Source organism: Columba livia, chromosome 23 (genome assembly GCF_036013475.1).
Source record: "Columba livia isolate bColLiv1 breed racing homer chromosome 23, bColLiv1.pat.W.v2, whole genome shotgun sequence".
Taxonomy (NCBI): domain Eukaryota; kingdom Metazoa; phylum Chordata; class Aves; order Columbiformes; family Columbidae; genus Columba; species Columba livia.
This window is the reverse complement of record NC_088624.1, coordinates 207,899-228,566: the sequence shown is the minus strand read 5'-3', so window position 1 is coordinate 228,566 and position 20,668 is coordinate 207,899. Positions and strand designations below refer to the sequence as shown.

At 64.7% G+C, this 20,668-nt stretch overlaps 2 protein-coding genes across 7 annotated transcripts; one reads left to right on the top strand and one right to left on the bottom strand.

Moving 5' to 3' along the window:
- Positions 1 to 747: 747 nt before the first annotated feature.
- On the bottom strand, positions 748 to 13,046 carry SLC4A1 (solute carrier family 4 member 1 (Diego blood group)). Of its 5 annotated transcripts, none has more exons than XM_065039515.1 (22): positions 12,906 to 13,035; positions 10,906 to 10,997; positions 10,683 to 10,779; positions 9,970 to 10,039; positions 9,738 to 9,838; positions 8,505 to 8,578; positions 8,126 to 8,303; positions 7,913 to 8,048; positions 7,542 to 7,683; positions 6,906 to 6,981; positions 6,020 to 6,204; positions 5,499 to 5,709; positions 5,207 to 5,410; positions 4,840 to 4,988; positions 4,477 to 4,671; positions 3,844 to 4,011; positions 3,520 to 3,609; positions 3,244 to 3,410; positions 2,881 to 3,134; positions 2,628 to 2,797; positions 2,236 to 2,409; positions 748 to 2,094 (listed from the first exon to the last, which is right to left on the bottom strand). In XM_065039515.1, the coding sequence occupies exons 2-22, from the start codon at positions 10,921 to 10,923 to the stop codon at positions 2,014 to 2,016; spliced, it is 2,940 nt and encodes a 979-aa protein (XP_064895587.1). In that variant the 5' UTR covers positions 10,924 to 10,997; positions 12,906 to 13,035; the 3' UTR covers positions 748 to 2,013. The 5 variants fall into 5 exon arrangements, with proteins under 5 accessions (XP_064895587.1, XP_064895588.1, XP_064895589.1 ...); XM_065039516.1 differs by lacking the exon at positions 12,906 to 13,035 and adding an exon at positions 11,850 to 12,296; XM_065039517.1 differs by lacking the exon at positions 10,906 to 10,997 and having other exon boundaries at positions 12,906 to 13,046.
- Positions 13,047 to 14,266: 1,220 nt separating this feature from the next.
- RUNDC3A (RUN domain containing 3A) lies at positions 14,267 to 20,383 on the top strand. 2 transcript variants are annotated; one of them, XM_065039571.1, is made up of 11 exons: positions 14,271 to 15,049; positions 16,571 to 16,686; positions 16,873 to 17,006; positions 17,658 to 17,743; positions 17,833 to 17,922; positions 18,026 to 18,106; positions 18,247 to 18,412; positions 18,613 to 18,770; positions 18,952 to 19,089; positions 19,251 to 19,357; positions 19,573 to 20,383. In XM_065039571.1, the coding sequence occupies exons 1-11, from the start codon at positions 14,439 to 14,441 to the stop codon at positions 19,713 to 19,715; spliced, it is 1,830 nt and encodes a 609-aa protein (XP_064895643.1). In that variant the 5' UTR covers positions 14,271 to 14,438; the 3' UTR covers positions 19,716 to 20,383. The 2 variants fall into 2 exon arrangements, with proteins under 2 accessions (XP_064895644.1, XP_064895643.1); XM_065039572.1 differs by lacking the exon at positions 19,251 to 19,357 and having other exon boundaries at positions 14,267 to 15,049.
- The last annotated feature ends 285 nt before the right edge of the window (positions 20,384 to 20,668 follow it).

Here is a 20,668-nt window from a genome sequence, read left to right as displayed (position 1 = left end):
CTGGCACCTCCCCGCGGGGACAAGGCTCTCGGCACGAGGAACGCGGCCGGGGCGCGGGTAGCGCCGGCTCCCACAGCAGCACACGGGGCCGCCCGGATGGCACCCGGTGTGGCTCGGGCAGCTGCTGCACCTGCAGCCCTTGGGCCAGAAAGCACCGGCCACGTACCTCTGTCCCCAGAAAGCACGGGCTGGCAGCAACGCTTGGCCCAGAGGAAGCTGGGGACCAGGGCGAGATTTATCCCAGCCCCGCAGAGTGCCGTCGGGGTCACAGCCGGGAGCAGTCGCAGCTGCTGCCCCCGATGTCTGCGCCACAAAAAGGCAAATGGGCACACCCCTTCCCACCACCCTATTTACAAAGTTTGCCACAGGCAGGTGTCTTCCACGGGGGCAGCAGCCCTACTAATTGCTCTCGTTAATGAGATTATGGCTAACCAGAGTCAATCTGGTGCCGGTGTGGTCTGGAGTGGGGTCAGGGGTCTACCCTGTGCTGTCACAACGACATCCCCGGGCAAGTGGCTCAGCGTGTCCCCCGGAGCGGGGACAGCCACGGGGAGCCCCCGGGGCGCGGGGGGGCTGAGCATCCCGGCACGGCCACGGGGAGCCCCCGGGGCGCGGGGAGCGGCCATGGTGAGCATCCGCGGGAGCGGGCACTTCAAAGGGTGCTGCTGCTGCTCCCTTTATGGGGGGGCAAATGAACAAAGCATCCCCCCAGCAAATGTCTAACTGGAAAGAAAAACCCCACGTCCATTCTGATTTCACCAATTTCTTTATTAAAGCCCGATGGAGGTTGGGGGGGGGGGGAAGGAGAAAACCAAAGATCGCAACATTGTTTATTTTGGACACATAATGATAAAAACTAAATGAACTCAAGCACGGGCCGCGCGGCCCAGACGCGGTGCGCCCCCTGCCCCCCGCGCTGGTTTCGGGGTCCTCAGTGGGGTCTGAGCGGGGCAGGATCAGCCCCGGCAGGAGCAGAGGGACGCTCCGCTGCTTTGGGAGCAATTCTGGCAGAAATGGGGCAAGACGTGGTCAGCAAGCAAGACAAAACTCATGGAAAAACTACACGGATTTAACTGAAACGCTAAAAAGATAAAGAGGAATTAGATTAATCCATCAGTTAAATGATGCTACCAACTGGTCCGTAGAGTTTAGGCCCTGACCAGGATCCTTTAAAATAAACTCTTCTAGAAAATCGTGAATTCCTATAGTCTGTCTGGTATGTACACGCGGCCCCGCGCAGGAGCCTTCGGCCTTCGGAAATAAATTACACACTCCCCAAACAGCATCAAATATACACATCACCCTTGGCGGCTGCTGCTTTTTTTTTTCTTAAGGTGCTTTTTGGGTGTTCTTTGGCATTTTTGTTTGATTCTGAGCAAATCCCACCTGCAGAAGCACCAGCATCAACATTTTTTGGTGTGTTTTTAGCATGATAATCTCCATTGAAAACACATAAACCCTCTCGCTGGACTATTTACACCGCCCCGGGGATGCTGCTGAGCAGCCCCAAGCGCTCGTTAGCACTGAAAGTTCATCTGGGGAAGGGGGGCTGTGCGGGGGGGCCCTGGGCAGAGAGCAGGGCTGGGGCAACGGGGCCCCCTCCCCATGTCCTCGTCTCTGCTGCGTTCCCTGTCCCTGCCTTTCTCCTCCTCTGGGCTCCAGGGTCTTCCTCGGCTCCTCCCGGCGCTGGTGCGCGGGGCACAGGCCCCTCCCGGCCGTGGGGTGGGGGACAGCTCGCAGGACCCCCTAGCACGAGCAGCCTCTTCCGCAGCGGGTAGCAAAGTGTGGGTGAGATCACACCATCCAAAATGTTACAAAAAGGGGAAAAAAGGGAACAAAATAAAAAGGCTCTATCCACAGGGTGTGTGGGGGGGAACTGGGGCTCTGGGGCCGTGTCCCCAAGTCCCCGCCATCACCCAGTGGCCCCGGGACAGCAGCACTGGAGCTACAAGCGGGTGGATGGGGGAGCTGGGGGGCGTGGGGCTGTCCCGGGGGGCAGGTGGTGCTGAGCCCTTAGCTGGGCATCTGCACCTCGTTGTACACGTCTGTGCCCTCCGCCTCTTCGAAGGTCACCACAGCGTCATCTGCGTCCAGCTGGAGGGACAGGAGAGGATGTGAGGTGGGACGGGGGTGGGGATGGGGATGGGTACAGGGATGGGGACGGGGATTGGGATGGACACAGGGATGGGCACAGGGACAGCACCGCGGTGCCAGCCCTGTGCCAGGGCTACATACGCATTTGAGCTCAATGTCCCGGAAGATCTTGGGCAGCAGGAAGCGCCGCAGGGGCACGGTGAGGATGAGGAGGAAGGGCAGCGCCAGTGAGGCTGGGGTGGACTTCACCACCCACAACAGCACGAGGACAATGATTTGGGTGAAGGTGAAGAGGTGCATCCGCCAAGTCTTCACCTGTGGGACGGGAGCACAGTGGGGTCAGGGTGGTGCATCCAGCACTCTGGGGGGTGCTGGAGGCAGGACCCATGGGCCAAAGAGCCCAGTAAAGGTCAGCACAGGAGGAAGAGGCTCTTTGGGGAGCCCCAAGCAATTGCAGGCACCACCATGGGGTGCTGCAGCCCGGGACGTCCCCAAGCCCACAGCCACCCAGCTGGGTGACAGGGCTCACTCACCCGGGTGACATAGGGCTCGCTGGGGTGGTACTTGGGTGGCATCAGCAAGAGCAGGATGCGGTCAAAGAGCTGGATGCCAAAGAGCGAGGTGACGCCCATGTAGAGGAAGATGCCAAACAGCACGGCCAGCGGGATGTACTTCAGGATGGGCTCCATGAGGATGGAGACACCTGCGGTGGAGAAGGAGAGGTCAGGGAGAGCCCACGGGACCCCAGCCCCCGCTGCCCGGGGCGGGGGCACCTCCCCAGCTCACCTATGAGCATGGCCACCAACAAGCCGCTGATGCGCTGTTCCTTGACCTCTAAGATTTGGGACTTCTCTCCGGGAGCAGTGGCTTTGCTCATGACGGTGAGGGCGTTGGCGTGGGTGATGGTGCGGACGGTGGTAGCGCTGAGCCAGGGCATGCCGAAGAGGGCGGCCAGCCCCCCCATGGCCACAATCAACAGCAGGTCCAGGTGGAAGCCGGAGCCCTTCACCAGCTTCCTCTCGGGCTTGCTGACAATGAGGCTGCCGGGGACAGAGGGGACGACTTGGTGACACAGTGCCCCAGGGAGGTCCACGGGGTCCCCATCCCACAGCACCCCACAGCCCTCCTTCGCCACACCCCCGTCCTCACGTGGTGATCTGCGTCTCGAGGAAGATGAGGATGAAGACCAGGACAGCAGGTACCGCACAGGCAAACATCATCCAGATGGGGAAGGGGGCGTTGAGCCCCATGGGGTTGATAAACCACCCTCGGGCAGATGTATTGGTGACCTCCAGCCCTCTGGGGACATTGAGTTTCTGGATGGGAGCAGAGGTGGGGGAGTGAGGGGATGAAAACAGGACACAGGGATGAGCACATGGCTCCACATCCCCTTGTTGGGGACACCTGTCCCCCCCAGTCCCGGACCTGTGTGTAGGTGTCCTTGATGAAGAAGTCGACCAGTGCCATGATGAAAATGGAAATGGGCACCCCAAAGTCCCCGATCAAGCGCCGGACCTGTGAGGACATCATGACCACATTAAACCCACCTGCGTCACGGCCCAGCCGGGAGGGTCCCCCCACCACGTCCCCACCAGCAGCAAGCTCTAGCAAAGGGACAGCAGGAGCGTGCAATGGGTTCACAGGGTCTCACCACCCTTGTCAGGAGACCGCGCCTGTGAGCCCCTGTTCCCCCAGCGCTGCCCCTGGGCCCCGTGGGGTGGCGGGTGGCGCCGTGCCCCCCGTCCTCACCTTGCCGGGCAGGAAAGCGCTGTTCTTGAACTTGCGGAGGAAGAAGGCCAGGAAGAAGGTGCCAGCCATGAGGACAAGGGACAGCAGCGCTGTGTTGGGCTGCGGCTCCTTGGGCTGGACTGTGTGCTGCACATCGTATTGCCGCTTCAGTGGGTGGTCCCTGAAGATCTGGGAGAGAAGGGAAGATGGTCAGGGGGTGGGATGGTGCTCCTGCAGCGCTGGGTGCCTTGTGGCACTGTCCCAGCGGGTGCGTGGGTGCGGGCTACCCGCCGGGGCGACTGGTGAGGCCAGGCGCTTGGCACACTGTGCGCAGGGTGTTACTCTTAGGCTGGGTTTTCTCCATGCTCCCTCGGAAATGGGGCTGTAGCAGTGGCTGGAGGGCACAGCGGGGACGGACGAGCATAGCCCTGCTGCCGCCCTGGTGTCACACGGGGTGTTCGGGGCTGTGCTGGGCTCAGAGAGGGGTGCAGGGGGCACCCACACCAGGGAAGCGGGAGAAAATGCTGCGAGATGAGATCCATCCCTCGCCTGCATTCCTCGCCCAGCTCCCACCGTTCCTATGGAAAACTGGGTGATGACCACGACCCGCAGTCCCCCAGCTTTTCCCTGCTGCGGGACCCTCGCGCTCCTCACCGTGACGAGCTTGGAGAAGGTCTCGAAGATGAAGATGAGGGAGATGAGGAAGGAGAATATCTCCTGGGTGTAGCGGGACAGGTAGCGCACCAGGAAGCTGCCCTCGACAGCCACCACCACCAGCACCAGCAGGATCAGCCAGAAGCCAATCCAGACCCGGCCCACGATGTACTCCATGTCATTGTCACTGCAGAACTAGAGAGCCAGAGGGCACAGCCCCGTCAGGCCCCGGAGCCCCTGGGCCGCGACATCCCCTCAGGGCAGTGCCCCGCGCCTCTCCCAGGGCCGGTGAGGACAGCACGAGCCCCCTTTGGGGGCTGCTGGTGGCGGGAGGGTCGCCCAGGGGTGCAGGGCGGCACCCACCGAGTAGAACGCTTCCTCAAAGACGAGGAGAGGCCCTGAGAAGCCGACAACGAGCAGGGGCTGGGCACTGAGGAGGCTGAAGAGGACGCACTGGACGCAGGTGGAGATGAGCAGCTCCGACACCCCCATCATGCCCTTGGTCTTCTCACCTGGGGGAGACAGAGCCGGTGGCTGCCGGGCTGGGGACAGTGCTGTGTCCCCCTACCCTAGACTCCTCAGCACCGGGATTAGGGGGTGCAATAACCCCCCAGGAGTATCACCAGGGGATGGTGCTGGAGGCAGTGCCACCACTCCCCCCACCAGCCCTGTGCCTGGCTGGGGGACATCCCTGTCCCCTGGCTTGTCCCCAGCCTGTTCCCCTCATTACCCAGCAAGCCTCCAAAGGTGACAGCAGGTGACAGCGCTGCAAAGTAGATGAAGATGACGGCGGCCAGGCACTGGGGGTTGAGGGCGTCCTTGATGTCGCTGAGATATTTGGGGTACCGGCGGCGGATGTCCCGCACCAGCCCCCCAAAAGGTCGTCCTGTCCTGCGCAGGGGGTCGTCGTCCTCTGGCGCTGGCTCCTCCAGCCCTGGGGACACAAGCAGGTAGCCATGGGAGGACACCGCGTGCAATGGGGGGTCCCGCCAGCCATGGGGACGGGGCGGTCCCTGCCATACCCAGGTCTTTCAGGAAGCCCTCGCCCGGCGCCTTCTTGGGGGGCTGGTAGCGGCGGCGGAGCAGCTCGTGCTGCAGCGGCACCAGGCTGCGGAGCAGCTGCTCGCTCGGGGTCTCGGTGGGCGGCAGGACGATGCTGGCCTCCAGGAAGTCCTCCACCCCCCGCAGCAAATCCTGGCGGCCCTCAGCCATGTAGGCGTCCCGGCGAAAGACCTGCGGGGTGGCCGGAGATGGGCACTCAGCCACCTCCAGCGCCCTTGGGTGCTGCTGGGCACCCACCCGGCCCCTAAACACCCCCACAGGGACCCATCATGGGGACATGGGGGCTCGCAGACCCAGAGGGATGAGGACACAGGCGTGTGGGGACACTGGAACACGAGCACAGAGAGGGACATGGCACAGGCGGGGGAGCCCCATTAGAGGATGCGGTGCCGGGACTGGGGACTTCAGGCTGCTCAGGGGTCTGTCACCCTGGATGGCAGTGCCGGTGGCAGTGCCAGTGCTGGTGCCAGGTGAGCCGTACCCTCTCGGACATCATGGTGGCGACAGTGCGGCCGATCTCATGGTAACTGATGTGGGGGGTGTCGGGACCCAGGACCACGACGAGGAAGCGGACAGGAAGGGGCATGTCGAGGACAGCGTCCAGTGTCACTGCAGCCTTCAGGCGCACGAAGGCCAATGTCGGCTGCTCCAGGAAGGCTGCACAGCCTGGGGGAGGACGGGATGTGACAGGGGTCACAGGGGGCGGGGTGCAGGGATGTGGGGCACAGGGACATAAGAGCATGGGCACACGGGGCTATGGAGACAAGGGGACAAAGGGGTATAGGGACAGAATTATTTGGAGAGGAGATGACACAGAGGTATGGGGGGACAAAGGGAACAGGACAGGGCCACACAAAGACATGAGGACACAGTGACACAGAGACACAGAGGCATTGGGACATGGAGACGCAGCTGTAGGTGGGCATGGGAGCACAGGGACATGGGGGTATGGGGACACAGGGGCACAGGGGAGTGGAGAAATGCGACATGACAACAAGAGACATGGGGACATGTGGCCCAGAGAGCAGCGCTGAGCAGCAGCAGGTGGCAGCAAGGGCTGAGGACAAGGAGAGTCAAAAAAGGTGCAAGAAAAGCAGCAAGTGAGCAAGCAGGCAGAGACCAAAGCTCCCACTGCGCACCCCACCCCCACCCCCTAACCTGCACCCACCATCCCAGCCCTGCACCCATTGCCCCAACCTTGCACCCATGGCCCTAGCCCTGTACCCATTGCCCCAACCTTGCACCCATGGCCCTAGCCCTGTACCCATTGCCCCAACCTTGCACCCATGGCCCCAGCCCTGTACCCGTCGCCCCAACCTTGCACCCATCACCCCAGCCCTGCACCCACCGCCCCACTGTGCACTCACCCACAAGGACCAGCGTGGCCTCAGCATCCTCGGGGACCTTTTCGGGCAGCTGAGGTCTGGTGGCCCCACTCACACCCTGTCGTGGGCAGACAAACGGTAGGAGTCAGCTCAGCTGGCTGTCCCTAGTGGCCAGCCCCTAGAGGTCGCCTCTGTCCCCGGCATGTCCCCTGCCATCCCCCATGTGTCCCCCTCAGACCCTGCAAGCACAGCTCCCTCACTATCACCTCTGCACCAACCCATGGCAACGCGTCCCCTGTGCACATGTACGTGAGCGTGTGTGCACCCATGTGTGTGCGTGTGCAGGTGTGTGCCTCTGCAAGTGTGTGCGAAGGGGAGTGCTGACGCATGTCGCTTGCTCTGGGGTGTGTGTTTACACCCGTGCCCTTGTGTGTGTGTGAGTGTGTGTGTGTGTAGGTGTGCAAGTGTGCACAAGTGTGTGTTGAGGGGTGTGTGCCCTCCCCAGGGACGCACTGCACAGGGGGCTGTGCGAGAGCCTGCCCACCCCCCTGGTGTGCAACTGCCTGGCGTGTGTACCCACGCGTGCCAAGGTGTGTGTGCACAGGTCTGTGTGTGTGCACCTCCCAGCAGCCCCTCCCCACACCCTCCCTGGCCCCCGCGACCCCCGGCCCCACTCACCTGCCCGGCCCCCGCCAGCCCGCGCATCTCCAGGGGCTGATGCTCCCGCAGCAGCGGCTGCTCCGTCTCTGCCACAGCTGTGCCCGAGCGCTGCAGCTGCGCCGGTCGCAGGGTCCCAACCGCCTCGGCCTCACTGGGGTGTCTGGAGCAGCCAGGGGATGTGTCAGACGGGCCAGAGCCACTGACCACCCCAAACCCCCGTCAGACAGTCCCAGCCCTGGGGGTATGTGGGGACCCCCAAGCGGAGCTGGGAGGTGAAGCCAAAACACGGGGGAGCTTTTCCACCCCACGCCAGGTTCCAGCAGTGCTCACTGGGGCTGGATCCAGCCCAGATAATGGGGTCCCCCTGGGGCCGTGAGCACCGGGCGTACTTGTGCTGGAGCAGCAGCGTCCTCAGGATGTCCTCGCGATCCTGTGTCTTGATCTGCCCCTCATAGATCATCTGGTCGATGAGGACGTGGGCAATGGCTGCCAGCGACGTGGCCGCCACGTCGAAGAGCACGGCACCTGTGGGGATAGCACCGTCACTGACCAGCTGGTGTGGAGTCCCCACCACCATCCCGGTCCTCAGTCAGTGTCCCCACCTTTGGCCAAAGCCCGGCGGATCTCCAGGAGGCTGCGGTAGGTCAGGAAGGAGAGATGGGGCTGGCCCCAGTATCCAGCTTCCTTGAAGTCCTCCTCCAGCTTGAGCCAGTGACCGGCCTCCATCCAGCACAGCTCCTTATTGCTGTCCATGACCAGCTCGTGCAGCTCCACATAGCCCTGCAGCCCGAGCCAGGGGGTGTCAGGGTTGCCCTGGCTGCACTGGGGACTCCTGGGAGCCCCAGAGCTGTGGCTGCTGTGCCAACAGCCCCCTGTGCCCCAGGGTCCCCAGGCACTGGTGTTGGGGTGATCCCCAGGTGGCCACAGTCCGCCTGTCCCAGGGAATGGGTAGGGAATGGGGGTCCCTGGGTTAGCACCCACCTCATGGGTGTCCTGCTGGTACGTGGACCTCCTGCTCCCCGCCGCCTCCAGGTCCACATCAGTCACCGATGGAGCTGCGAGCAGAACCACTGCCCTGTTAGCTGGTCCCTGCCCACCCCTGGGGTCTGCTGGAGGTCTCACCTCATCATCCCCACCCAGAGCCAGGTGGGACTCACTGGATGTGCCCCCCACCCACCGCCCCACCCCAGACCCATCTGGGCTTTGCTGGATGTGTCTCCATCTCCGTAACCCCCACCCTTAAACCCAGTTGGGAGTTGCTAGATGTGTTACTTCGCCCCCCCCCCCGCCAGTGCCCACCTCCAGCCCCTCACAGCCCTGCAGCCCAGCTCCCAGGGCAGCGTGACCGTCCGGGGACATCCCCGGGGCCAGGCTACAGGCAGGGCTTGTGGCCACACTCTGCTCCACCACCTGGCACCAGCATGACCCTGACACCAGCACCAAGCACTGCCACTCAGACTGGGACAGAGGTGGGACAGCACATCCCGGGCCAGCCAGACCCCAGGAGCCTGACATGTCCCTGTCACCATCCCCGTCCCCCACCTACCTGCGGCCCCCCCCGCACTCCCCATGGCCCTGCAGACTCCGTCCCTATAAACCGGGGGCTGAGCCCCACGCCCGCCCTGTGTGCACCGTAAATCCCGGAGCACTTTGCCTTTGCTGACAGTAAACACCAACGTAGCTCCCGCCCACCCGCAGCTGCCCCAGTGCTGGGGACAGGTTCACCGTGTCCCCCTCCATCCCCACTGGGGACCACCATGGTCCCCTCGCTGTCCCTGGACAGGTCACCCAGGGGGGTAGCACCACAGGGCCTGCATCCCACTCTGGTTGAAGGATGCTGTGCCCACAGGAGAGGGGATGGGGCATCTTCCCTCCCTGGTGTCCCCAACAGCACTGGCCCTGGCATGTGGCACAAACCTGTCCTCTTCCCGGCCCGCTGCCACCACCACTGAACCGCCTGGCGCCAGCCAGCGTTCAGCCCCAAGTGGTTCTTGTCCTCACCCCAAACAAAAACTTTATTTATCCTCAATCAGCAGGCGATTACGGGCAAGTGGCAGCGGTCACCCCGCAGCGCACCCTGACACTCAGGTGACGGTCACCCTGTGGAGAACAGGGCTGGGGATGGCAAAGGCAGGGCGGGTTGCACCATGGAGGGCTGGTGGAGGGGGATGCCGGGACTGGGCTTTGTCCCCCAGTGCCCCTGCGGTCACTCACGCTGCCCTCCGCCACGGCGGCTCGCCTGTCCTGGGGGGGCCCCGGCCGCACGCCTCCTCCCATCCAGGTCATAGCATCCCCGGCGGCTGGGCAAATACTGGCTGCAAAACACACACCGCTAGGACCAGGGGGTCAGCACTGGGCACCCATGGGTGCTGGCAGCCTCCCCTTGCCAATGCCAGCCAGGCAGGTGGGGCAGCATCCATCCCCCTCCCTGATTTGGGGGACTCACCGCAGGGGTGTCAGCTCCTCAGCTCTGGCCCTCCACGCGTGCAAAGGGGACCCGGTGCCAGCGCCGGCCCCTGTGCAGAACAGGTGGCAGTGTTACCCCCCAACCTGTGTCACCCCGAATGGGGACCCAAGGGTCTGGATGCAAGAGCCAGCATCACCCAAGTACCCCTCAGGGTGGCAGCTTCTCATCAACAGAGCTTTGGGCAAGGGGATGTTCTGGGGCACACAGATCACCCCCAGTTTCCCCTCACCTTCCCGGTGCCCATGCAACAGTTTATGCAGTGCTGGCACTCGTGCAGCGCTGGTGCCCATGCAGCACATCTGCATCATGCTGACACCCATGTAACGCGGTGCCGATGCAGCACTGGCAGCTACACAATGTCGGCACCCATGCAATGCTGGTGCCCATGCAACATGCTTGTGCCACGCCGGTACCCACGCGGATCTGGCACCCACAAAACTCTGGCACCCATCCAACATGTGCCCTTGAAACACTGCTGCCCCTGCAACCATGGCATCTGCACCGTGCCTGTTCCTGCGCACCACCAGTGCCCATGCAGCACCACTGCTCATGCAATGCCATAACCCATGCAACGCCATCATGTCTGCAACGCTGGCACCCGTACGACACCGGTACCTATGCAATGCCATTCCCCATGCAACGCTGACACCCTCGCATGCCCAGTGTCGCCAGCACCCAAGGGAGTCACTCACTGCTCATCTCCCCCAGCGACAGGTGGGAGCCCTTTATGCCAGGGTCCTCGAAGCCCTCCGGGTCCAGGCTCCTCCTCATCCTCTCCTCGTAGGCGTCCTGCAGCACAGAGAGAAGGGGGCTCAGCGGGGACCGGCACCCCCAGCGCCTCGCCGGGGCCGTGCCGGGGTGGGAGCCGGCCGGGGCACAGCGGCAGAGCCGGGTCTCGGGGCCGGGTCTCCCTACCTGGCCGTGCCCCTCCATGGCTCCTGGCTCAGCCCCCGCCACGGCCTCGCTGCGTCCCGGCACTCAGCCCGGCGGGACCATAACCCGGCACTCTGCAGCGTCCAGGCAGGCGCGGGGGGAAAGGGAGAGAAAACGTGTTAGGAGAGGCCGGGGCAGCGCTCGGTGCCCCCGGGGACATGCGGTTTGTCCCCTGGGACGGGGCTGAGGCAGGATGCTGGGGTCGTTCCCGCAGCCTCCGGCAGCGTAACCCACTCCCCGTGGGCTGAGAGGTCCCGGGGCCGGGGTCCCCGGGGAAGCGGTGCCCTGCCCTGTTGCCATCCGGGATGGGAACCGACGTCAGGCGACGGCAGAGCCCCAGCAGCTTCCCAGCAGGGACGCGGCATCCCGCCCCGGCCCGGCCGTGCCCGCTCCCGCGGCCCGGTCCTGCCGCGTCCTGCGTCCGGGGGTCAGGTCCCGCACGGACCCACACCCAGGGGGTCAGGTCCCATATGGACCCGCGTGCAGGGGCTGGCGGGGCGCAGCCTGTGCCTGCGTCCCCCGCATCCCCTGCGTCCCGCCGCGCTCCGGCGCCGCCCCCCCCGCAGCTGCCCCGAGGCCGTGCGGGGGGACAACCGTCAGGGGGCGCCTTTCTCCGCACTCCGTCCCCGACACCCCGAGCCCCGGGGCAGCGCCGGAGGGACCCAGGCGTTCGGGCTCCCCCTCCCCCGTAATCCCAACCCCTATGAACCCCCACCTGCCCCTCATCAGAGCCTCCGGGGGGAGTCCTGCCCCGGGATCTCCAGCCCCCCCTGCCCCTTTCCCCCGCCGTGGCGACTCCCAGGTTGGGAGGTTGGGGACGCGGCTGCCCCCCACTACCCCTGCCCAGGATCCCACACGGAGGATGCACGGGGGTTGCTGCAAGGTCCGGGGGGGCTTTAGTGGGGACCAACCCCTCCAGATCTCACCGGGGTGATGCAGGATCTCTCTCTCGGCCAGGGGCCGCGGGAGCCAGGCTGGGGTCACAGACACCCCGCGGGGGCCACGGGATCCCCGGTGGGGTCCGGAGCCGCGGCGGTGCCACGGGAACCTCAGCCGCTCCGGACCCGGCCTCCTCCTTCCTGCCCCGCCTGGCCCCGTAGCGCTGGCGGCCCCTGGCCCCCCCAGACCGGCCTGTCCCGGGGCTCCCCGGGCCCTCCAGACCCGCCGGCAGCTCTTGCATCAGCCCGGTGTGCCGGGCTGCACCCCACTGATAACGGGCAGCCAGCGTCAGCTCCCGCCCTGCTCCCCCCACTGTCCCCCGTGCTGTCCCAGGGCCAGGCAGAGCCCCGAGGCCGGGTGAGGGGCTGGGGGACGGCAGGGCACGGGTCACCCTGTGCCCAGGTCACCCGGACCTGCCGAATCCATCCCTGTGCTACCCTGCCCCTATAGAGCCCATACGTCCTACACTGTGTGCACAGTACAGAGCCCATTCCTCCTACTTGATACACCCCATGTGCATCCCATGTGCACACCACCTCTTCTACATCGTGTACATGGTATGGAGTGCATACCTCCTATACCATATACCCCGTGTGCAGTATAGAGCCCATATCCTCTACACCACACAGCCAATGTGGTCATCTATAGAGCCCGTACCTCCCATATAATGAGGCTAGCACAACTCGGGACTGGACTCATGCTTCCCATGCCATAGATCCAGCATGAATCCGTATAGAACCCATACATCCCAAAGCGCACACGGCATGCACTCAGCATGGAGCCTATTCCTGCCACACCACCCAGCAGCGTGGCTCAGCACAGGACCTCCCTCCCACCACAGGTGCTCAGTATGGAGCCCATACATCCAGCGCCATCCACGCAGCATGGCTCAGCTCCCTCCCACTGACCACCCCACAGACCCCACCCCACGCCAGGGGCACCCCGAGGTGCTCCCCCAGCCCCACCTCGCCCTGCTGTCCCCCCGTCCCACTGCGGCCAGGGACAGCCCGAGGTGCTGCTGCTGCCCATGGCCCCGCACCTACCCCTGGGGTGGCTCCAGGACGCCCCTGCCCCGGCTCTGCCCGCTGCTGCCTGCGGGGAAAGACCCGTGTAGCACAGGGGAGTGCGCCCAAATGCCCTGAGTCATCTTCACCTCCCTAATCTCCCCCACCTCGGGCTCACCCGGCCCCCCCGGGGCCCCCTGTAAACAACGTTATCGGGGTGCAACATCTTGCGGCGTCGAGGCTGCACCCTGCCTGCGCCCCACAGAACCTCCTCAGCCTCTTGCCCTGCCCCAGCTCAGCTGCCCTGCTCCTGGTGCCCCCCCTTCTTGTTTAGGAGGCTCCGGGTTTCCCTGTGGGGAATCCCCAGGAACCCTCTGGCTGTCCCCCCCCACCCCAGACATGCAGTTGGGGTTTTCTCCTTTTTTTTTTTCTTAACCAAAAAATAAAAAAGAAAATTAGGGGGTTCCAGGGGCGATTCCCGGGGAGGAGCTGTGGGCTGTGGGGTGTGAGCCGTGGGCTGTGGGGTGTGAGATGTGGGCTGTGGGCTGTGAGCTGTGGGCTGTGGGCTGTGAGGTGCTGATGGGGCCCGCAGGGACAAGGGACTGGGCTGGGCATCCATCTGTCTCCTGGGATCACCATCCCCGGGATGCTCCGCACAGAGGTGGTGGGACCGGCACAGCTGTTCCAGTGCAGGGCAAGGGGGGTGCGTACGTGTGTGTTCACACGCATCGTGCACATTTGTGTGTGCATGCATGCTCCAGTGTGTATGCATATATTTGCACATATGTATGTGCATGGACATATATGCATACACCTATATGCACGTGTGCATGCATGTGAAAGGGTCTTTACATTTGCAACTTTCCTACAGGGCTCCTGGCTCCCAGCCCCAAATCCCAGGGTGCAGGGAAAGGGACAAGGTGGCGTTGGTCAGCCTTGCACGTGTGCACACCAGTCACCTGGTGCGCAGGGACACCTGCAGGGACGTCCTACTGCTGGGGCATCACTCGTGCCCCAGCTGTGGGGTCAGGATGGTGTTGCCCCCTGTGCCAACCCCATCTTGGGGGACCATCCAGGCTGGGGGCCATGGGCTGCTGGTACATCCCACATGCTGGGGACCCTGTGGCACCTGCTGCGGGGCCGTGGGGCCAGGAGGTGCGATAGCTGTGGGCTGGGTGCTCCGATAACAGCCCCGGCATTATCTGGGTGCTGCCAAGGGCTCCCCTCCCTGCAGTAGGCCTGGGGATTTTGGGGCTCCCTCCTCCCCAGGGAGCTCCACTACCCCCAGCCAGGTGCTGTGGGCTGGGACCCCTTTGCAGGGGCAGGGGAGGGTGTGGGGCACCTCGAGGGGGGCAGGGAGGGGGGATATGCCTCCATGGGTGTGACCGGGGGTGGGGGTTGCCTCTCTGTTCAGGGTGACCCTGATTTATCTGGGTGCTATGGGGGGGATGTGGTTGCCTGCGAAATTCACACCCCCTCCCCCATATACCTGTCACATCAATGGGGAAACTGCAGTACCGTGCAAAAGCAGGGTGGTGGGAGCATTGTGGGGCTCCCCCCCAGCACAGCTAGATGCCGGGGGCTTGCACCCCACTGCCCTGCATGCTCTGGGGGTGCCACACACCCCACAGACCCCATGGGGAGGGGTGTCGCTCAGCATCCCCCAAAATCGGGGGCACCCTCAGCCCTGGGAGGGGTGAAGGGTCCCCCAGTTACACTGGGCTGCCCAGGGTCCGGCTGGAGCTTGTCTCCCGCCCCGTGGCTCTGCCCACGGGGTCCCCACTGGTGGCACGTCATGGCGAGGGGCTGGGCCGCGCGGGGAGGACCCCCGGGGACGGCTGCCCTGCTGCATCCCCCAGCTCCCCCCATCCCCTCCCTCCGCGGGGCAGAGATCTGGGGCTGGAGGCAGGGACAGGACCGGGCCCTGCAGCCCTTCTTCGCGGGGGGCGGCGCACGGCCCGGTGGCGTGGGCATCGGCGGAGCAAAGCCTGCGCGGCGCGGGGGGCGGGGGGCCCACGGGACAAGTGGCATCGCCCGTGGCCGTGGCCGTGGCCTTGCCGGCTCGCCCGGCTCTGGATGGAAGCGAGCTGCGTGCAGGCTGCCATGGCTCTGGGGCTCTCCTCCAAGAAAGCCTCCTCCAGAAACGTCGCCGTGGAGAGGAAAAACCTCATCACCGTCTGCAGGTGGGGGCTGGCCTGGCTGGGGGGCACCCGAAAACAGGGGGGGTGCGGTAGGGAGAGGGGGAGAGAGAAAGAGAGGACCACGGCCGCCGGGGATGGAGGAGATGGGGTGGAGGGGACAGGGTGGGGGTGGGGAGGAGGGCTGGGGGATTCACACTGTGCGCCCCCTGAGGGCCCCGCACCCTGGGGGGGATTTTTTGTTGTTGCTGCAGTTGCTTTTTGGGGAAAATTCAGATTTGGAAGGGGGGAAGAGGAGGAGGACGGGGAGGCGGGAAGGGAGGACTGCGAGGCTGTGGGGCCGCAGGCAGTGGAGCCGGGGCAGCAGGGCTGGGGGGGCTCTGGGGGGGCCCTGGGGGCACTGGGGACACAACGACAACATGGAGGCTCCCAGTGCTGCCGCTGCCGGGGCAGCGGGGTTGGGCGAAGGGAGGTTGCAGGGGGGGCGGCGGGGTGGGAGGGTGCTGGGGGCTGGGGGCAGCGGGGTCCGGGGGGGCTGGGGCCAGGGACCCCCCTGCGGGCGGGGGGCTGAGGAAGTGACGTCAGGGCCCCACTCTGGGGGGTGGGGATGGAGGGAAGAAAGCCGTGGGGATGGAGGGAAGAAAGCCGTGGGGATGGAGGGAAGAAAGCCGTGGGGATGGAGGACGAGGGTTGTCATGGCGACGTCCGGCTGGACCAGGAAGGGGGGGTAGGGGGCAGGGATGGGTGGTGGGGACAGGGTGGAAGGGCTGGTGGTCCCTGCCTGTCCCCACACCCTGAGTGGTTCAGAGCTGCTTGTGCTGGGTTGTGAATGGAGCCTGGCCCCGGGGCTGTTGGGGGGGACCTGGGGGGCCCCGAGTCTTGGGGTCACTGCGGCAGGTACACACGGGTCCTGCTGTTGGGGTTTGGGGGACCCCAGGGCTTTTTGTTGCTGCACGGGGCACCCCTAGGCCCCTCTACCATGACATGGAAACCCCTGGATCTCCTCGCCATGGCACAGGGCACCCCCAGACCTCTCATCCTGACACCAGGATGTCTCCAGATCTCGGTCCTGTGCCTTGAGACACCTCCAGAGCCTGCTGCCATGACGAGGCACCGTCCACCTGCCACCACGGGAACCCTCAGTCTCACCCTCCACATGTGGCCGTGACCCACAAATGGGACGATCCCCCTCTGTGCAGACACCTGCCCGTGCCAGCTGCCCTGCCCGGCTCAGCGGGTGCCACGTCCTCGGCATCTCTCTCCGAGCACGAGCAGGCGGGCGGAAGGGGAAGCCATCACCGCCCGCGCACGGCCGGGGAGGAAGGGGCCTTTGTTCACCCTTCCTGGCCACTTGCACAGTGAGGGAGCAGCAGCCGCCCCAGTGGGGTCCCCGGGGACCTGGGGACACGGGGGTCAGTGAGCCACAGCTCAGCTCGCCGCTCTCTTCCCGCTTCTGGGCTTGGAAGTCAACATCTGCAAAAGCATTTTGCTCTGTTACTAAAGCTAATGTGTGCTGGGTACAGGGCGCCCGTCCCCTCCTGCCCATGACACGCGTCCCCCCGACAGGTTTTCAGTGAAGACCCTGCTGGAGAAATACACGGCAGACCCCATCGATGACTCCTCTGAGGAGTTTGTTAACTTTGCTGCCATCCTTGAGCAGATCCTCAGCCACCGCTTTAAAGGTAATGGTGGCCTGTGGGGATGGGCGCCTGTGCGTGTCCCCGCCCCATCCCTGTGCCGCATGGTGGACGGGGATACACGCATGTGCCAGCACCAGGGAGCACGTCCAGGCTCTGGCTTCGGGCTTCCCAGGCCGATGGGGTCTGTTGGCATGGCAGCCCTCGACCGCAGCCCCTTGGTCACCGCAGGGCCCATCAGCTGGTTCAGCTCGGACGGGCAGCGCGGGTTTTGGGACTACATCCGCCTGGCCTGCAGCAAGGTCCCCAACAACTGCGTCAGCAGCATCGAGAACATGGAGAACATCAGCACCTCCAGGGCCAAGGTCAGGAAGGTGCCAGCCCCTGCCATGTCCCTGTCCCTATTCCCATCCCTATTGTCTCCATCCATTCCACGTCTTTATCCCTTTCCCTACCCACATTCTCATTCCTGGCCCTGTTCCCATACACCCCCTATTCCTGGCACGTGGACCCATTCCCATCCTCATCCCCTTGCCATCCTCGTCCCAATCCATCTCCAGCCCATCCCATTGCTATAACCATCCCCAAACCCATCTCGCTCCATCCCATCCCACTCCCATCCTTATCCCCATCCATCTCCTTCCCAATGTTATCTCCATACCACTCTCATCCCCAACCCTAACCCCATCCCTATCCCATCCCAAACTTCATCCCATCTCATCCCCATTCCCATCCTGGTTCCCATCCCTTCTCTCTCCCATCCCCTTGGCCCTGTCCTCCTGCAGCCCCATCTTACTCCATAAGACCCCATAGGGTCACTGGGATGAAACAGGAGCTGTGTGTCCCTGCAGGGGTATAACAAGGATAGAGGCAGCTCCCGGGTGGGGACCAGCTGCCTGCGGACCACAAAGCCCCAGGGGCAGGAGGGAGGGTGGCGGGGAACGGTGAAGGTGGCACCTGATGGGAAGCCGATGGTGGCACCATCCTCAGGGCTGCCCACGGGCGATGCCTTGCAGGGCCGGGCCTGGATCCGCGTGGCACTGATGGAGAAGCGCATGTCCGAGTACATCTCCACGGCCCTGCGGGACACACGGACCACCAGGTGAGACGCCACGGCGAAGCGTGCACAGGTGTGTGGGGTGGGCACCGTGGTGCTGGCGAACGCACGCACAGCCACGTTTTGCCCCACAGGCGGTTTTATGACGATGGGGCCATCATGCTGCGGGAGGAGTCCACAGTGCTCACGGGGATGCTCATTGGGCTCAGCGCCATCGACTTCAGGTAAGGACGGGCGGTGTGGTGGGACACAGGCGACCTGCCCCAGATGTCCCCCCACTGGGCCCTGGGGCTCCCCTGACCCTCTGCCCCTTCTGCCACCACTTAGCTTCTGCCTGAAGGGCGAGGTGATGGACGGTAAAACGCCCGTGGTCATTGACTACACACCCTACCTGAAGTTCACCCAGAGGTAAGAGCCGGGATGCCCTCCCTGGGGTGGGGACCCCACCATCTCTCCCCTAGCACCCAGGTGGGGCTCAGCTGGGCTCCCCCTACGTGTGCCAGCCCCCCGCTCTGGTGGTGTCCCCGCTGAGCCCCCGCACCCCCCAGCTACGACTACCTGAGCGAGGAGGAGGAGCGGGGCAGCGTGGAGAGCAGCACGAGCGAGGACAGCTCCCCCGAGCACCCCTACCTGCCCCTGGTCACCGATGAGGACAGCTGGTACAACAAGTGGCGCAAGATGGAGCAGAAATTCCGCATAGTTTACGCCCAGAAGGTACTGGGAGCTGGGATGGGGCTGTCCAGGTACCAGCCCCTCCCCGGGATGCTCCATCCCTGAGCATCCTCCTGTTGTCCTCCCTGCTCCTGTGGCCTGGTGGCTTCTGCAGTAGCTCAGCCCTCTCCTTGTCACCCTGTGTGGCCCTGGAGACATGGGGGGGTCTGGTGGGAGCAGCTGCTAACGGCGGCCTTGTGCAGGGGTACCTGGAGGAGCTGGTGCGGCTGCGGGAGTCGCAGCTGAAGGACCTGGAGGCGGAGAACAAGCGGCTAAAGCTGCGGCTGGAGGAGGTGATGGTGCAGAATCAGCTGGAGAAGAGGGAGCTGGAGGGCATCATCCTGGAGCTGCAGGAGCAGCTGTGAGTGGGGACCCACTGCTGCTGCCGGGCCTGGCTGGGTGCAATGGGTGGGGGTCCCGGAGCCTGGGTGCCCCGTATGCCCTGTGGGATGTGGCGGGTCCCTGATGTCCCCTATACCCCGTGGGCCGTGTTGCCTGGCGGGTCCCCAGCACTCACAAAGAATCACCAACCTATGCCACAGGACGGGGCTGATCCCCTGCGAGAACCCGCAGCTGGCCCAGCTCTCCAAGGAGATGGTGACACCGCTGGTGAACCAGTGGCCCTCGCTGGGGACCCTCAACGGCAACGAGAGCGGCTCGGACAGCAAACTGTACAGGAGGTATCTCCCACGGTGGGGCAGACCTGACCCGCACCCAGCACCCCGGCCAGCCCTGGGGGTCTGCCCTGGGCAGAGAAGGGGACAAGGGCCGGTCCTGGCTGGTGGGGCTGTCCCGGCCCTGGGGGCCGTGGCGTGGGTGGCTCAGCGCCGTCCGTCCGCAGACACAGCTTCGTGAGCACTGACCAGCTCTCGGCCGAGAACAGCCTCAGCTCCGACTCTCAGCGCCTGGGCGAGGGCAAGCGCGAAGGCGAGCCCTGGGGGCCCTTGGGTAAGACCCCCCGCACCTTAGGATGTCCCCCAACCCTCACCCAGGTGCCTGGATCTCCCCAGTAGCCCTTCCCCGTGCTGGGAATGCTGCCCCCACAGTGCAAGGACACCCAGGTCCCTCCTGGAGAACTGGTCCCTGTCCCCGTCCCCCCATGGCAGGGCTGGGGTGCGAAGCCACAGCCCCCCCAAACACTGGCTCCCCGCTCTGTCCCGCAGGGAAGGACCCCACACCCTCCATGCTGGGGCTCTGCGGCTCCCTGGCCTCCCTGCCGAGCTGCAAGTCCCTGGCCAGTCTCAAGTCCAACGAGTGCCTGGTGAGCGACAGCGCAGAAGCCAGCCCGACCCGCAGCCCCAGCTGAGACCCCCGGCCCCCTCGCTGCCCCGCGGCCTGGCTGCCCAGCCCACCGTTGCATCAGAGGACTGACCTTGTCCCCCCCCTTGCCACCCTGGGACCACCAAGGGACTCGCCGAACCCACTGTGGGGGGCTGGGGATGGGCATCCCCCTCCCCAACACCCCACCCTGGCTGCACCTTGGACCCCAGGCCCAGTCGCTGGCTGGAGACATGGACCTGTTGGGAAGGGGGATGTGGGAATCAGGACCCCTGCGAGCTGGGGATGGCGGGGGGAACAGACTGTGCCATGGGGGACACAGGGGCAACTGCTGCTGGGGAGCAAGGGAGAGGGGTCAGGACCAAAGCCCCTCCAGGGGTGAGGGCCTGGGCACAGCCCCCGTGTCCGTCCTGCTCAGCCCACGGGCATCGCTCTTCCCGGGGCGCACACCTGGGCTGTGCCTGTCCTCCAGGGCCCAGCTCCCCAGACCCCCAGGTGCTGCAGGGGGGCTGGGCTGTCCCCCCCTTTGGGGACCAGGTGTCCTTCTCGCAGCAGCATCCCCACAACAGGGTCAGACCCCTCCCAGCTCCTTCCCATCCTCCCCAGGGTTTCAGGTTGGTTTGGGTGATATTGGTTTTTAATTCAGCCCCATCTGCTTTGTTGAAGCAAAAGGAATCAATAAATGCAGCAAGCTGAGCTGGCATCCATGAGCTCCCCCCAGTCAGGAAAGGGAAATGGGGGGAAAAGACACCTTGTGTCCCCTGCCATGTGGTTCCACCCCAGGCAAGGGCACTGGGAGAATCCAATGAGCCTCCTCCAGCCCACCCAGACCGCACCTCTGGGGAACAGCAGGTCACCAAGCATAGGGCACCCACCACCCCATCCACAGCGGGCTGCTGCTGGGGGGAGCACGGAGGTCCTGGGGTCTCTTTACCCCCAGTAAAAACCCAGCAAGGACCTGGGGGAATGACAGCACTGTGC

Coding starts and splice junctions, on each gene's coding strand:
- SLC4A1 (XM_065039515.1), bottom strand. Junction 10,040..10,682: donor GTCGCTGGGGGAGATGAGCA/GTGAGTGACTCC, acceptor TGTTCTGCACAG/GGGCCGGCGCTGGCACCGGG. Junction 5,411..5,498: donor GGGCTTCCTGAAAGACCTGG/GTATGGCAGGGA, acceptor TTGTGTCCCCAG/GGCTGGAGGAGCCAGCGCCA.
- RUNDC3A (XM_065039571.1), top strand. CDS start 14,439: ATGCCGGGGGCTTGCACCCCACTGCCCTGCATGCTCTGGGGGTGCCAC. Junction 17,744..17,832: donor CGGGACACACGGACCACCAG/GTGAGACGCCAC, acceptor TTTGCCCCACAG/GCGGTTTTATGACGATGGGG. Junction 18,771..18,951: donor CTGGAGCTGCAGGAGCAGCT/GTGAGTGGGGAC, acceptor CCTATGCCACAG/GACGGGGCTGATCCCCTGCG.